Below are 15,956 nucleotides of genomic sequence, written 5' to 3'. Positions count from 1 at the left end.
AATGTATTAGTGCCCCTGCCATCTTCCCAACAAACAGAAACTGTACTAACAATTGTATCATTCATACTTAAGCAGTCCTCAAATTAAGAATACTCATGGGTTTAGTGTTTTAAAGCCCAGTTAAGGAATTATTGACATCTGATATCCAAAATGACAACCCAATTCACTTCTCAGGAGGGAAAAAAGAGCAATATGGAAACCTCTGGAAAAATAAGTGTGGTAACTTCATGCTGAATCATTTCAACATTGATGAATCCAGCCTACTGCTTCTAACAGATAAGTAGTAAACCATTTCTAAGACTGCTCTACCCAAACAATAAAAGCACACCCTTAAACCTGACATTTCCACAGTGATGAATGTTAGATGAAATCATATGAAATGTCAAAATAAAGACAGAAAAAAATCAATAGTTGTGCAGATGAAGCTATGTAAGGTCAGTAGTTTCAAAATGTTTGTGACAGCTACCCATGTTTTTTGTGTGACAATATTTTTAATGTGCAAAAACTCCAAAGCACCGAAAATTAATTTTTGAGATGGAATTACCTCTTGACAAGGACATAATTAAATTCATACTTTTTCCCCCTGAGAGCACAGAATGATGTGGTAAATAAGCTGCCCCTTCAGAGTCAGAATTATGTTTCGTTTCTGAAGTCTAGAAAAAGAGAAGTATCCCTTGGGTCCAAAGAGTGTCATTTCTCTCTCTCTTTCCCAATTCTTCACTACACGTAGGCAAAATCATAGACTGCTGGATCCTCTTCCAAATTTCCCACAAACATATGTACTTGGGAGGTCTAAGCAGTTGAAAAGGAATACAGGTTTTGGGTGAGAAGACCTTTTCCCTCTCTGAGTTTTTGAAAGAGTAAGCGGCGGGGGTGATAACATTTCTCGCCAGCCATCATTTTGCTCACTGTCTCTCTTAAGGAAAAGATTCAAAACTTCACTCCACATCAGAGAATACTAAATAGATTGGGCAGCAGAAGATTAGTAATTTAGTATATTTCAGATGCCACATTATATTTCTTCATGATTTGCTTTCTATTTTGTAAAAATAAGTTAAGGTTTTATGACAGAGAAAGGAAAGTATAACTCTTCTTTATTACTTAAAATGCATCTGTTTATATCATAGCAGGATGTCACGGAGTATCGAAATAATTAAACATGCCCCGTTCTAAGTTAATGTGGAGATTTAGTTTACTAATGGAATTTATTGTATTATGCTAAATATTTGTATTCTCTGGTCTGAAATAAGAAGATGTTATTTCCTGAGAGTGTGTGGTTAAAACTGTAAACCCATGCCAATTCTGAAACAAAATGTTGATGGTAGAGAAAAAGAAATAGAAAAGGAAAGGGGTCATGGGGGCTGGGGGGGACTAAGCAGATCTTCTATTCTTGATTTTTGACCAAGTTTTTAAAATGAGATTTTGTGAAAATGGATAGATGCTCCATAGTTAGCAGAAGTTTTCAAATAATTAACTGCTTGTTCAAATATCTGAACAACCCCTAAAATCATGACATAACTAGTGGCATCACACTTTCTATCTGCTGTTTAAAAGTTTTAATTGTCTCATTAATTTTACCTAATAAAATGTAGTTTGTGTTTAGGCTGGCTCAGGACATAAAAATACTTTAAATAATATAAAGAAAAAAAGTATAGCCTGCATACATATAAAATAAACTACTTTTCTGTTTTAAAAAAGTGAAGCAGTTTGTACATTTTTTGATTCCACATAGAATGAAGGAAAGTGTTGTGGAAATGTTAAAAGGGTCCAGAACACTGAAATGAATAAATAATGATATTAGACATTACTTAAAATTTTTTATAATATAAAAATAAAATTTTATTTAAATGTAAAATTGCCTTTTGACTGAAGTTTTATTGTGAAGAAAGAAGTGAGTCATTCTCCTTTTTCACAGAGAATGCAACTAGATGAATGGTTTTAAATTGAAGCAATAAGTTGGGTAAATTATACATGAAGAAGACTGTAATGATAAAACTACAACTGATATTATAAAATAACTTCTCTGTTAAGAACTCTGAATATAAAGGAATAAACTAACATCAACTTTTGATCATTTAGTTTCATCAAGTTTGAAGTCATATAACTTACTTAAATCAGTTCCTTTTCCTATTTCTTATTCTAGAAAAACAAATTCTATTATTGGAAAATTATTCATTTTTTAAACATAAATACCTGCCACAAAGAACTTATATAAATAGAAGGACTCAATATTTTGTCTACTTGAAAGAAATCAATCTATTAAAACAGTGATATTTTATCAAATTTTTATAGAAACTCAGTTTTGCTGAATAACTTTAACTAAAGCCATCTATTGATTGTGATATTTATATAATACCATGGATACCTCTTGACACTGGTCATCAATCCATTTAAGAAATACTGAGAAAACTCAGGGAGTTAAGGAGGATGTGAGAAATCCAGACTCTGTTTTCCATATCATTCCTATCAGGTTGCAACATGATTTGTTATATTGTGCAGTATGGTGAAGTAAGACAGGAACTAAAAAATATCGATTGAATCAGCAAAATAGCGATTATAAGAGATCCTAACAAGATTATGTATTTCCCCAAAGCAGACCTTGGTTCCTGATGATTCTAAACTCTCAATTATGTATCTATATACTGAGATCTAGAACGCTGACTCTTGGGTCCTCTGCATACAAGAGCAGATAATTTTCGGAACCACTTTCTACACATCTTGCATTTAAGTCTCCTCACTGACAAACCAGATGTGATCTCCTGATCCCCTTTCTACTTGGGTGAAAACCAACAGTTCTTTTCCAGCATCTACGTGTATTGCTCCGGGGGATTCCATTTGGCCTCCTTATCCTGTCAGTCCTCTCCTCCTCTTGCACTGGGAAGGCCCATCTCCACGGAGCTCTAGGAATCATCACAGACGCACTGGTTTCTGTGCCTGATCATCTCATCTTCCACAACCACCACCTGCTTCCATTTGTCCTGATGGAGTTTGGAGATGAATGTCAGACATTGTGCACTAGGAATAGCTAGAATTATTACAGAATTTTGTTTCATGGAGGTATAAATTATTTTAAAAAACCCTTCATGTACAATGATGAGTATAAAAAAGGAGCCCAAAGTTATGAGTTTGTACAGTAATCTAGTATCAGTTCAATCCAAGGAGTGTATCTAAGAAAAGTAAATGGAAAAAGAATTTAAACTGTGAATTCTATTACTATATTATCATGATAACTATAATTTTAATGAGTATTCAAATGGCTTGTGTCATGAAATTAAAAGCAAGTACATTCTTTTGTATTACATTAAAACATATCTGTGATTGGGCTACACATGTGGGCAAAACAGAATTGGCTTATAGTTCTGTATTATTTCTTTATAATTGAACTTATAGAAGAATCAGGTGGATGGAGAATGCGGTACACCTGGTCATCTCCAGGAGTTCTATAAGTGGCATCAGGGATTTTGTTAGTCTTTTTTGGGAGGTAAATTAGCCTTTCAGAAAACCATAATGAGGGTGACAGTACCAGAGTAGCCTTTCTTTAATCATCTTTTCCCTTCCTTTCCCTTGCCTTCCCCTCCCCTCCCCTTCCCTTTTCTTTCCTCGGTCTGTCCTAAGAGGGCAACCCTAAGCACTATTTACAACATATATATGCATTGTTGTTTTAGGTGTTATAATTTTGTATTATATTGAATTAATTAGAAACATATTAATGAGTCAAATAGTATCTAGAGGTGAAAAAGTCTTTTTTAGAGTTTATCTAGTATATCTCTTTCATTTTACAGATAAGACAACTGAGGACTGGAAAGTTTACTCCAATTTTTCAGGATCACACAGCTAAATAACAACAGCGTCTGGGCTATTCTTGTCTTTTGGTATCCATAAAGAATTTGTTTGTTTAGATTATAAACATTTTTAATTAAATTAAAGCCTTACTGAAAACCTCCCAAAACATTAGTGAAATTCCCATTTCTATTTTTCTCCAATTCTTAATTGTGAAATAAAACCAGAAAAAAATTGATTGCATAGTACAATTGGCATTTAGCTGAAAAAAATGTGAATAATTCTTGTATGGGTAAAGAAATATGAATCTAAAGATAAATAGATAAATTCACTAGGCTATTCCAGTAAGATATTGGAATCTGAATGACAAAATATATTTTACAGCATCAGGGTATGGATTATAACACTACGCTCTTAAGGGGACTATCAGAATATATGACACATGACACTTTAGGAAATGCAGAAATCTCTGGAAAGATACCTTACTTGTGAGTTTTTTCTTTCTGGCTAGAACACTATTATTTATTCTGTTTTGATTGGTGTTCCTTGGGGTGGGGGACACAATGAAATGCATATGAGTGCATCTAATCATAGGGTGTTTTTATTTTAAGACTTCTTTTTTGTTAGAACAATTGCCAGTTTTCAATATTGATTTTTTAAATTCAGCAAACCTATAATGATTTAGACCCAATTATTAGGTAATTTTTCATCTGTCTGTTTTGGTTTATGTAAAACAGCTAGCTAGCTAGGAAGATATTTTTCCATATCTGGAGGGAAATGTACTCAGTGGAACTTAGTCAATCATTGTAAGACTGAATCATTTTAAAGCAACTACGGAATATGACTCAATAATTTAAAATTCTAAGATGTTTGAAAATCATTAATTGTATACAACCAATTAGCTATATATTTAAGCAGGAAAATTTCTATAAGCATTCTTAATGTAGAGCCAGTGCTAATAGGTCTGAATTTAATGAAATTCAGCTTCATAGAACAGAATTATAATTGTAGTTTGCTTTGAAATTTTATACAGTCCCACAGAAAGATACAAATGATGGTGGCAAGAACAGAGGATGTGAAATAGGAATGTTTGGTTTCAAAACTAGCTCTAGCACTTTTCAGTGTGAACCTCAGTTTTTTAATCTGTGAAATAGGAAAAACAAACAGCTCATAGGGTTGTTAAAAGATTAAATGACATATGTCTGCTAAAGCTTTTATGCTTTAAATCCCTCTGTGCACATATCTCTAAATCAATAATAAAACTTGGCTAATGTTACCCTCTTCCCCTGGTTTCCAAAGGCACTTTTAAGAAATATTACAGGACTTCCCTGGTGGCACAGTGGTTAAGAGTCCACCTCCCAATGCAGGGCACACGGGTTCAAGCCCTGGTCTGGGAAGATATCACATGCTGTGCAGCAACTAAGCCCATGCACCACAACTACTGAGCCTGCGCACCAAAACTACTGAGCCCACGTGCCACAAATACTGAAGCCGGCGTGCCTAGAGCCCGTGCTCAGCAACAAGAGAAGTCACCGCAATGAGAAGCCCGCACACCGCAACGAAGAGTATCCCCCACTCGCTGCAAATAGAGGAAGCCCACGCGCAGCAACGAAGACCCAACGCAGCCAAAAATAAATAAATAAATAAATTTCTTAAAAAAAAGAAATATTGCAGACAAATAAAGTTCACCAAAACAGTGAAACAGCTCTTATAAAGATGCAGCTAGTGATAAAAGACTTAAAGAATATTTTTTGTGTATGTGATATTGGTCACCAGTGCATGCGAGTAAGTTTGATTTAGGGTTCTCCAAACTTGTCACATCAACTTTTCATCACCTAGTTTTGACCATCTTCTAAGTTAACTTCTGTTTTCCCTCCCACTTTTAGCACCTACTTAATGTCTACTTTCTTTCTTCTACTCAATTTCTTTCTTCCCTCTAACTTTTCACAAATACTTTAGAATTTATTGTTCTCTTACTTTTTATAAAATAAGTTATCTTTGCCTCATATTTGAGCTTGTGATTCAACATGAAGGTTTTCAGTGTATATTTTCAGCTGGGTGGTCTCAGCTATTTAGCTTTTGTATACTGAATCAAGCAGTACAGCTTAGCATGAAATAAAGATCGACTGTTGGAAAACATAAGTCATTAGTTGCAATCCTTACCATAGTTTCTAGTGAGTCAAGATCCACTATTTAACTGTTCTTCTGAATTACTGAATTCCAACATTCCCCAAATTCTATGCACATTCCTGGTTAGATAAAAGTAGAAACAATACTATGGAATGAGATCAATACCTACATTTTTATTGTTCTTTTGCTATTTAAGTGACTAAGCATTAGAGGAAACAAATTGATGGATATCTAAAAGGAGTATTATCATACACAAATGTGCATTAAATTGGCAGCCTCCACTGTACATAATATACAGTATATTTGGAATATCATAAAGATGAATATTAAAAGTGTAAAGGGAGAGACATTCATGCAACTTTGGGTCCATAAAGTTTTAGATACTCCTTTATTCCCATTTGCATGTGGAAAATTCTGAAATAAACTATACCAATCATCAGGAGAGGAGAATGGTTAGCAAGGCATTACATTAAACTGAAATGTGGAATTGTTTATTGTAGGTACTGAAATAGAAGAACTTGAAATCACAATGTAAATAATAACTTGGAAAACAAGAAGAAGCATTCATGTAAAGTATAAAATGTTTTGAAAATAAAGAGAAACAATGCTACTCTGACCATATCAAATTATGTTTTTGAAAGCACATTATAGATCTTCCACTATAAGTTACATATAGAATGTCATAAAAGACCATCACTCTCACTGTAACAATGAGAAAACACAAGACGAAACAATATTTTTTAATATGTGCATTTAAGGTCACTGAAGTTTGGCATTGCATAAAGACATCCAAAATAAAGTAATTTCTAAAAGAAAACAAGCTCTTTCAAGGTGAGTAGTAACCAGTGGCTACTTCCATCCCCAGGGTAACTTAGCTAGTTTGCATGGCTGATGGAGAAACAAATTTGCCACTGAGACAGAAACGTTTCTCAACAATGGAGAAACTTTGTTTTCCAATGGAGTAAATGGGCAAATTTTTAATAGCACATATGACCTGGCATGGCTTATACTAGAATTTGTATTCACTATTTTATGTGGTATAGACAGTTAAAATAACACTTAAATATTTTATTTTCACCTAACACTTATAATTTATTATAATTAAATAATAATTTAATTGGACAATTAAACATTGGGAATTTAGTTATGTTGCTGTTTACTTGTCCATAAAATTTGGGGCAAGGCAATATTTATTAGTTCCCCAATCTACATGATTGGTACAATATTGCACAAGAATTTTTTCAAAGATTCAAATGTATTAATAGTCATTAATATAATTCAATAATTTCAAAAACTAAATACAAAGTATTTAGTAATAAGTATTGAGTGTTTATATCTAAAGAAGAAAGAACAAAGCTCTCATGAAAATTGCTTATTATACTTAGAAATCTTGAAGGTATGGATATTCATTTTTAGTGACAGAAAAAGTAGCATAAATGTGACTGTAAGAGCACATATAACCTATAAAATAAAAAATAAAAAGCAGGGAATTATAAAAACAAACTAGAATTTCCTGGCATGACCAAGTATAAGCTACAACATGTGTCAGACCTTGCATAACAGCTAAGTATGGGAAAATTTGTATAATCTATCCCAATATAGATCTAACATATATAGCTCATATGATAAAAATATCCCAATAACCCATTCTCAGCATCATCCTCATCATAATTAATCTGTACCACAACCCTCTAAGGCACATCAGTTATCTGCAGTTTACAGGGGTGCACAATGGTTTTTTGCAGGTCACTTACAGGTGGTGATGTTAAAATCTCAATAGAGGCCTTCTGACTCCACCTCCACTGTATGGAATTTCATGGGCTGAGACTTGTGAAAATCCTAGACTTTAAACTGGCCTCAATCTCTAGAAGAGTGTGCAGGGCCAAGGAAAATATCATCCAAACTGACAGTGAACAAAAGGTGTACTGAAGCCATAAGTCTTAAAATACCTGGATATAATTAGATGTTTGCAAAATAAAATGTGCAGTTAGGAATACACCGGGAGAGAGTTAACTGGATGAGCTCTGCCCCTAGAATCATTTCATAAATAATATTTCATAGCCCAATGTGATGTGATAGATCTGGCAACTGTCATTAAGATTTTATTTATAAAATATAGTGAGGGAAGTGAATGAGGTAGCAGCCAAATTGACCCCAAAACTTGAGGATAAGGCTTCTCTAGGAGAATTAGATTGTGACAACTGTAGGTGAGATGATTCATTTGTTGAAATAACAAAGTTTTAAAAAGACTTTTTATGTAATTGGTAGGACAAACTTTGGGGGGAGGGGTCACCCAAACTCTAGTCAGAGACTAGTTCCTAGAGTGCATGATATTAAGTGGTCTAGAGCTGCAGCTCATTCAATTCCTAGTGTCCAATATTTTCAGTTAATTTTTATTAGAACATTCTTATGATTCAAAATTAAAGAAAATGAGAGCATACTGTGCAAAGTTTTCCTCTTGCTTGTTTCCCAGTCATCCAGTATTTTAGGCTGGTTCCCTAAGAAGCACACAAGCAGACAAGGACTCTCAAGCATGTGGTTTCTGGAAGGAAGTGTGGAGGCACCAGGTAGAGCATGGGGAAGTGAGAGAGGGAAGAGAAGGAAGCCAGTACAGGATCTGTTAGCAAGCTCTTCACTGCTGAGATTAACTGGCCACGATCCCACGGGAGTTCTTGAGAGATTGGTGTAAAACAAATTTCAGGGTGAGCCCACCATCTGGGGAAAAATCTGGGGATGTCATCCTCTAACTTCCTCTTGTCCTTGCTGGAGGCTGCTCCTAGGGTGTTAATGCCCTGGCACACCTAGCTTGCCCAAAGGGAAGACCTGGATAAAAATAAAACTCTCAGGTAGAGAATCCTCAGGTAATTTCAATAGACACCAGGGGCACCTAAAAAATATCAATGAATAACAACAAATATGGACAGGACAGTAGTTGATTATACTATTTCCCTTCTTCAAACAATGTTCTTATTTTGTGTGAATGTGAGTGTCTAACTGTGTTTACCCTTCCCATACTTATACAAACACATACAAATGCAAGAAATATGAGTCTCTCTTTGGCTCCCTTTGTACATAAATGGTAGCATACTCTACACACTGTTTCATAACTTACTTTTTCATTTAATAATTCTTGGATATTTTTCCAGTTCAGCATCAAGAGTATCCTCACTTTTTATTTACCCCCAAATAGTGTCCCATTATCTATGTCATAATTTATTTAACCATTCATAGGCTTGCAGATTGTTTCCAATCTTTTCTATTGTAGACAATGCTGGTTGAATAATCTTGTAATCCTGTATTTCAAGTATGTGTGAATATATCTCTAGAATAAATTTCTAAAAGTGGAACTGCTAAGTCACAGGTATATAAGGCATGTATGTGTGTATGTGTGTGTATATGGTGTGTGTGTATTTAGAGAGTATCTAATTGCCCTCCATCTATGAAGTTGCACGAAGTCACAATGCCATCAGTTGCATGAAGGCCTGTTTATTTTCCTTACTGATTCTTAAAATATTTTCAGATTTTAGGTACTTTTTAGCCTTTTAATTTATGTCATATATATCACGATCTATATGTTTCCTTATATCTATATCTATATCATCTATATATCAGTTCATCTTTGCCTTTAAACTTTGCTTGTGGTAGATTTTGCCAGGCAGATAATTTTAATTTCTATGTAGTCAAATTTATCAATCTTTTTTTTGTGGATTTTAATTTTGTGTCCTCTTCGATTTCTATATTGACCCATTGGTTGTTTAGAAGCACACTGTTTAGCCTCCACTTGTTTGTGTTTATTTCAGTTTTCTTCTTGTAATTGATTTCTAGTTTCATACCACTGTGGTTAGAAAAAAATGCTTGATAGAATTTCAATCTTCTTAAATTTATTGCAACTTCTTTTGTGGCTTAACATGTAATCTATCATGGAAAATGTTTCATGCGCACTTGAAAAGAATGTGTACTCTGCTGTTTGGGGGTGGAATTTCTGTACATGCTTAGTAAGTCTGTCTTGCGCTAATGTGTCTCTTAAGGCCAATGTTTCTTTGTTGATTTTCTGTCTGGATGATCTATCCACTGATGTAAGTGGGGTGTTAAAGTTCCCTACTATTATTGTATTACTGTCACTTTCTCCCTTTATGTCTGTTAATATTTGTTTTATGTATTTAGTGCTCCTATGTTGGGTGCATAGATACTTGTGTTATATCCTCTTGTTGGATGAATCCTTTTATTATTATGTAATGCTCTTCTTTGTTTCTTGTAACAGTCTTTGTTTTAAAGTCTATTTTGTCAGATGTAAGTACACTCTCCCAGTTGTCTTTTTGTTTCCATTTGCATGGAATACCTTCTTCCATCCCATCACTTTCAGTCTGTGGTGTCTTTAGCTCTGAAGTGAGTCCCTTGTAAGGCAGTGTATATATGGATCTTGTGTTTGTTTTTGTTTTTAATCCATTCAGCCACGCTATGTCTTTTGATTGTAGCATTTAGCCTACTTCCATTTAAAGTAATTATTGATAGGTATGTACTTATCACCATTTTGTTAATTGTCTTCTGGTTGTTTTTTTAGCTCTTCTCTATTCCTTTCTTCTTCTCTTGTAATATTTCCTTGTGATTTGATGATTTTCTTTAGTGTTATGTTTGTAATACTTTTTCTTTATTTTTTGTGTATCTGTTGTAGATTTTTGGTTTCTGGTTACCATGAGGTTCTATGGTACTATGTCTATATCAGTGTATTTTAAGCTGGTCATTTAAATTTAAGTGCATTCTAAAAACACTATATTTTTACTCCACTCCCCTCTGATGTTGTATGCTTTTGATGTCATATTTTAGATCTTTTTATTTTGTGTATCACTTAACTAATTGTTTTAGATACAGATGATTTTACTACTTTTGCCTTTTAATCCTTATACTAGCTTTAAAATTGATTAATCCCACTACCTTTACTATATGTTTGCCTTTATCAGTGTGATTTTTTTCTTTCATAATTTTCTTATTTCTAGTTATGGCCTTTTCTTTTCCACTTAAATAAGTCCCTTTAACATTACTTGTAAGGCTGGTTTAGTGGTGATGAATTCCTTTAGCTTTTGCTTGTCTGGGAAACTCTTTATCTCTCCTTCAATTCTGAATAAGCTTGCTGGGTAGCACAGTCTTGGTTGTAATTTTTTTTTTTTTTCTTTTCAGCACTCTCAATATATTGTGCCTGGGCCAGTTCCATATAGTATGTAAAGTTCCTGCTGACAAATCAGCTGATATGGGGGTTCTCTTGTATGTAACTAGTTGTTTTTCTCTTGCTGCTTTTAAGAACCTCTTTTTATCTTTAACTTCTGACATTTTAGTTATAACATGTCTTGGTACGGGTTTCTTTGGATTTATCTTGTTTGTGACTCTCTGTGCTTCCTGGACTTGGATTTCTGTTTCCTCTGCCAGGTTAGGGAAGTTTTTAGCCACTATTTCTTCAAATAGGGTTTCTGTCTCTTTCTCTCTCTATTCTCCTTCTGTGACCCCTTTAATGTGAATGTTAGTATCTTTGATGTTGTTCCAGAGGTCTATTAAACTATCTTCCTTTTTACTTTTTGCTGTTCCAATTGGGCAAATTCCACTACCCTGTCTTCCAGATCAGGGATCCGTTCTTCTGATCCTCTAATCTGCTGTTGATTCCCTCTAGTTTATCTTTCATTTCAGTTGTATTCTTCAGTCTGACTGGTTCATTTTTATATTCTCTATCTCTTTGTTGAAGTTCTCACTGAGGTTATGCATTCTTCTGAGTTCAGTAAGCATCTTTATGACTATTTTTTTAACTTTCTCTGGTAAATGGCTTATCTATGTTTCGTTTAGTTCTCTTTTGAAGTTCTGCCTTGTGTTTTCATTTGGAAGGCGATCCTTTGTCTCCTAATTTTGCCTAACTCTCTGTGTTTATTTCTATGTATTAGATATATCAGTTACCTCTCCTGGTCTTGATAGAGTGGCCTTATGTAGAAGGTGTCCCGTGGGGTCCCGTGGCCAACCTGCCTTGGTCACCAGAGCCAGGTGCCTCAGAGGTATGCCCTGTGTGTGCTGCATGCCCCCTCCTGTTGTATTTGGGCTGTGACTGCTGCAGCCACAACTGCTGGGCATGTGCTAGTGTGCAGGGCTGGCCCCTCAGAGTGAGAGCCCCTTTTGGGGGCAGTGGTGCCAGGTGGGGTAGTCTTCAGGGTGGGGTGTGGCAGGTTCTAGGGGAATACTAGGTTAGGGAGAATGGTGGTAGCTAGGTTGATGAGGAGTGACTGAAATGGTGCCTGCCAGTACTGGGTCAGCTAGGTGGAAGGTGAGTTAAAAAAAAAAAAGGCACCTGCCAGCGCTTCAGTCCCTGCAGAAAGTTCCACCAAACACCTGCCCCTCCAGCATATGCCCTAAAATACTTACGATCTCCCTCTCATATGACCCAGATGCTTTTCAATCCACTGCGTCTGCACTGGGACTTGGAATGAGTGAGTTTCTACATAAACCCTTGAAGAGTAGAGTCTAAGTTTCCAACAGCTCTCTGGTTCTTCTGGACATAAATTTTGCTGGTTTTCAAAGCCAGACTTTATGGGAGTTTGGCTTCCCAGTGCAAGTCCCCTAGGCTGGGAAGCCTGATTCAAGGCTTAGACCCCTCGTTCCTCTGGGGGGACCTCCACAGTTGTGATATCTGTCTTGTTCGTGGGTTGCCACCCCAGGGGTGTGGGTTCTGACTAGACTGCATCTCTGCCCCTCCTACCTGTCTCGATGTAGCCTTTGCTTTATATCCTTAGTTGTAGAAAATCTGTTCTGCTAGTCTTCATGTCATTCTCAGAGACAGTTGTTACATATGTCCTCCCATGGACACATCAGAATCTTTTAAATTATTTAATTATTTTTTGATAAATGTTCCAATATGAAATAATTCTACTTCTTTAAAGAGTTTAACATCTTTTAACACTATAAAAGAATTTTCTTTAATGTTTTACAAGTAATTTCATTAACAAATGTTCATTTTTTCTTTCTCTCTCTCTTTTTTTCTCTCTTTCTTCATCTCTTGATTTTATTATTTGAGTGAATATCCCATTCATGTAAATATTACGCTTTTTATCACATAAAAAGCGTAACATTCTGCCTTATGTTATTATTTCATGGAAAAGCTGACTATACAATATTGGTCATACAGCTAATAAAGACTTAGGCAAAATGTTGGGTGAATGCTTACTTTGTTTGAGTCCATAACATGGCTTAGGCTAAAATAAACTCAGTATTTCCACTGAGTATAAAAAATTCTAAAATATTATAAGGAAATATTTTCTTCTCTTAAATGAGAAAGATGACATATTTTCTAAAAAACATATAAGGCAATAGGACGTGCTAAGTCTTTAATTTTCCAGGCAAAGATCAAACTGTCTGACAACCAGAAATATTGTGGAGGTAAGCAATGTGATGCCATTTCTGATATTTTATTTTTAAATGTTAGTAGCTATAATTAATGTCATAAGGCATAAGATATGATGCTTTCCTATACGAAGACAATACACTCCACTTAAAGTTAGCTGTCATTTTTGACAATGACTAAAAAGAATTGCCTGTGGTTAAAAATATCATTACTTAAGCAAACCTCTGTGTAAAAATATCAATGCTTGTGAAAATCTCTGTGGAAAAAATAGCAGCTTAGGAACAAATGTTTCTTTTTATTTTTAATATTGCATTATGACAAGAGCTGTTCATTTTTCTATTTTCTGACAGGTTTTGCAGAATACAACAAAATTAAATAATAAAAGTATAGTATCATATTAAATTCTCTACTTGCAAAGAGAATCATTAAATTGTACATGTCATTGACAAAAACAGCCCCAAATTATCAACAGCTCTTATTCCAAAATACTATAGGAAAAGGAAACATACTCATTACCTTGGCAGATGTTGAGCTGGTCAAACACATCAGTTTTCAACATGAACTTGAAATGATGAAAAGTGGCAACAATTCTCTTTTTAAAATAACTTAATTGGCGAACTGAAGTAAATTTGGTAGTAAAAGTATACTGTGCATATGCAAGTTACTAGTTATTTATTTCTATGACATGCATTTGTTATAATTCCTATCCCCTTTCTCTGCTAGGTGCCATGATTCAAACATGGTTAAAACAAGAAGTCATGTTGCTCATTATATAGGTCAGTGGTCTATAAGTATTACCAGGCAAATATCGCATTCACAGCATAATTTTAAGTGAAACATTAATCAATATGCAGAACAAATTTTTTGCCAGTGTCTTAAGGCACACTATTAGGTCATCTAAACAAAGATATGCATATTAAAGCTTTCATTTATTTAATAAATACTGACTGATCATGTCAAGATTAATAGGGAGAAAGATGTGAGCAAACTGATAAGAACAGCAGATCAAAATGGCTAACAGTAGAGACTCCGGAGGCAGATTCTCTGTGTTAGAAAGCTGGTTCCAACACTGAGAAGCCGTCTCACCATGATGGACCAGGTATTTATTCTTTCTCTGCCTCAGTTCTCTTACCTATAATATGGAGGGAAAAACAAGTATTTCATAGTGCTGTTGTGAGAAATAAATGAGTTTATATTTGTAAAGCAAGTTTCACATTGTCTGATGCATAGGGAGTGCTATGTGTTTGTTAAATTGAATAAATTGATTAATATTAAATAATCAATAATCAGAAAGGTAATAAGTAAGTCTGTTTAGTCAGCATGCTGAATCTTCTGATTGTAGAATTATTAGGGAAAATAGAAAATACTTAAAGATAAAACTTGCTTTCTAGCTAGCATTTGTCATTTCTCTTTTTTTTTTTTTAATTTATTTATTTATGGCTGTGTTGGGTCTTCGTTTCTGTGCGAGGGCTTTCTCTAGTTGTGGCAAGCGGGGGCCACTCTTCATCGCGGTGCGCGGGCCTCTCACCATCGCAGCCTCTCTTGTTGCGGAGCACAGGCTCCAGACGCGCAGGCTCAGTAATTGTGGCTCACGGGCCTAGTTGCTCCGCGGCATGTGGGATCTTCCCAGACCAGGGCTCGAACCCGTGTTCCCTGCATTGGCAGGCAGATTCTCAACCACTGCGCCACCAGGGAAGCCCGTCATTTCTCTTTTTTAAAAATACCTACCAAGATCAGATTATCTAAAAGTAGTGGGAGAAGATACACAAGTGGCCATTGCCAGGACTGCAAGTTGTTCCTAGGACTGTTATTTGGATTCACAGAAGCTGGAAACTAGAATCTCAGTCTGGGCAGAATAGTTTAACTCACAGACATTGATTTTGAATGGCTGGGGGTCACATGCTCTGTGACCCTGTGTTTTCAGTGGGCCTTGATGAAAGGGAACATATCATTTTGGGGCTCTCACAGGATGGAATCTCATTGAGAATATCACTGAGGCAAATTCTAAAGGCCAAGAAAGATTTGCAGAGATGGCACTGCTCCTTTGTTTTTGTTTTTGTTTTTCTTTTGTCATGCCTTCAGAGTACAAGGTTGTGCTTCAAGCCTATTATCACATAGCTCTCAATTCTAAACCAGTTCCAGGTGTCACAAGTGCCTTCTTGCCCTGAACCCTGTTCCTCGGGTAGACCAAGCTTATCCAAATTTACTGCAGAGTGTACCTCATAGAACACTTCTGTCTCTGGGATGGAGCTAGAAGTCTCCTGATATTCAGAACTGGAAAATAAGGTACCATAAACTAGTCACATTCCTACCACTTGACGTATCCTCACAAACGTGTCCATGATTTACCAAGGTTGATCCACTGCCCACCACGTGTGTGCAGAGGCGTGTTCATGTTTTGTAGGGGGAAAGTGAAAGCGGTCATCATCATGGTGGGGACACTTTGTTTGAGTGATTGAGTGGGTGTGAGCACTGTCTCACATGAAAGTCAACAGTAAAGTACAGAGTTACTGTCTTTATCCAGGATAACACACACACTTTTTGTCTTCATTCAAGTTATAATTATTATTGGAATTCATAGTGGTTTTTAATCCAGACAGATACAATTAAGCTTCAAGCACTGCAGTATCTGTTTTTGTATTAGTGTTAAGCCAATCTAAGATCTGAAGAATTC

General features: G+C 35.4%; 1 protein-coding gene across 4 annotated transcripts in view; it reads right to left on the bottom strand.

Moving 5' to 3' along the window:
- The window catches only part of EPHA6 (EPH receptor A6), an 846,791-nt gene that overhangs the window by 415,183 nt on the left and 415,652 nt on the right, over positions 1-15,956 (bottom strand). The window contains exon 6 of one of the 4 annotated variants that reach the window (XM_061194036.1): positions 14,360-14,414. The exons of the other annotated variants lie outside the window; for them this stretch is intronic. Coding sequence (XP_061050019.1) covers positions 14,386-14,414 — 29 coding nt within the window. The 3' untranslated portion in view covers positions 14,360-14,385. Of the gene's footprint in view, positions 1-14,359; positions 14,415-15,956 lie in introns of those variants that run through there. 4 annotated transcript variants of the gene reach the window in all.

Source organism: Eubalaena glacialis, chromosome 6 (assembly GCF_028564815.1).
Source record: "Eubalaena glacialis isolate mEubGla1 chromosome 6, mEubGla1.1.hap2.+ XY, whole genome shotgun sequence".
Taxonomy (NCBI): domain Eukaryota; kingdom Metazoa; phylum Chordata; class Mammalia; order Artiodactyla; family Balaenidae; genus Eubalaena; species Eubalaena glacialis.
This window is presented reverse-complemented; position numbering and strand designations above follow the sequence as displayed.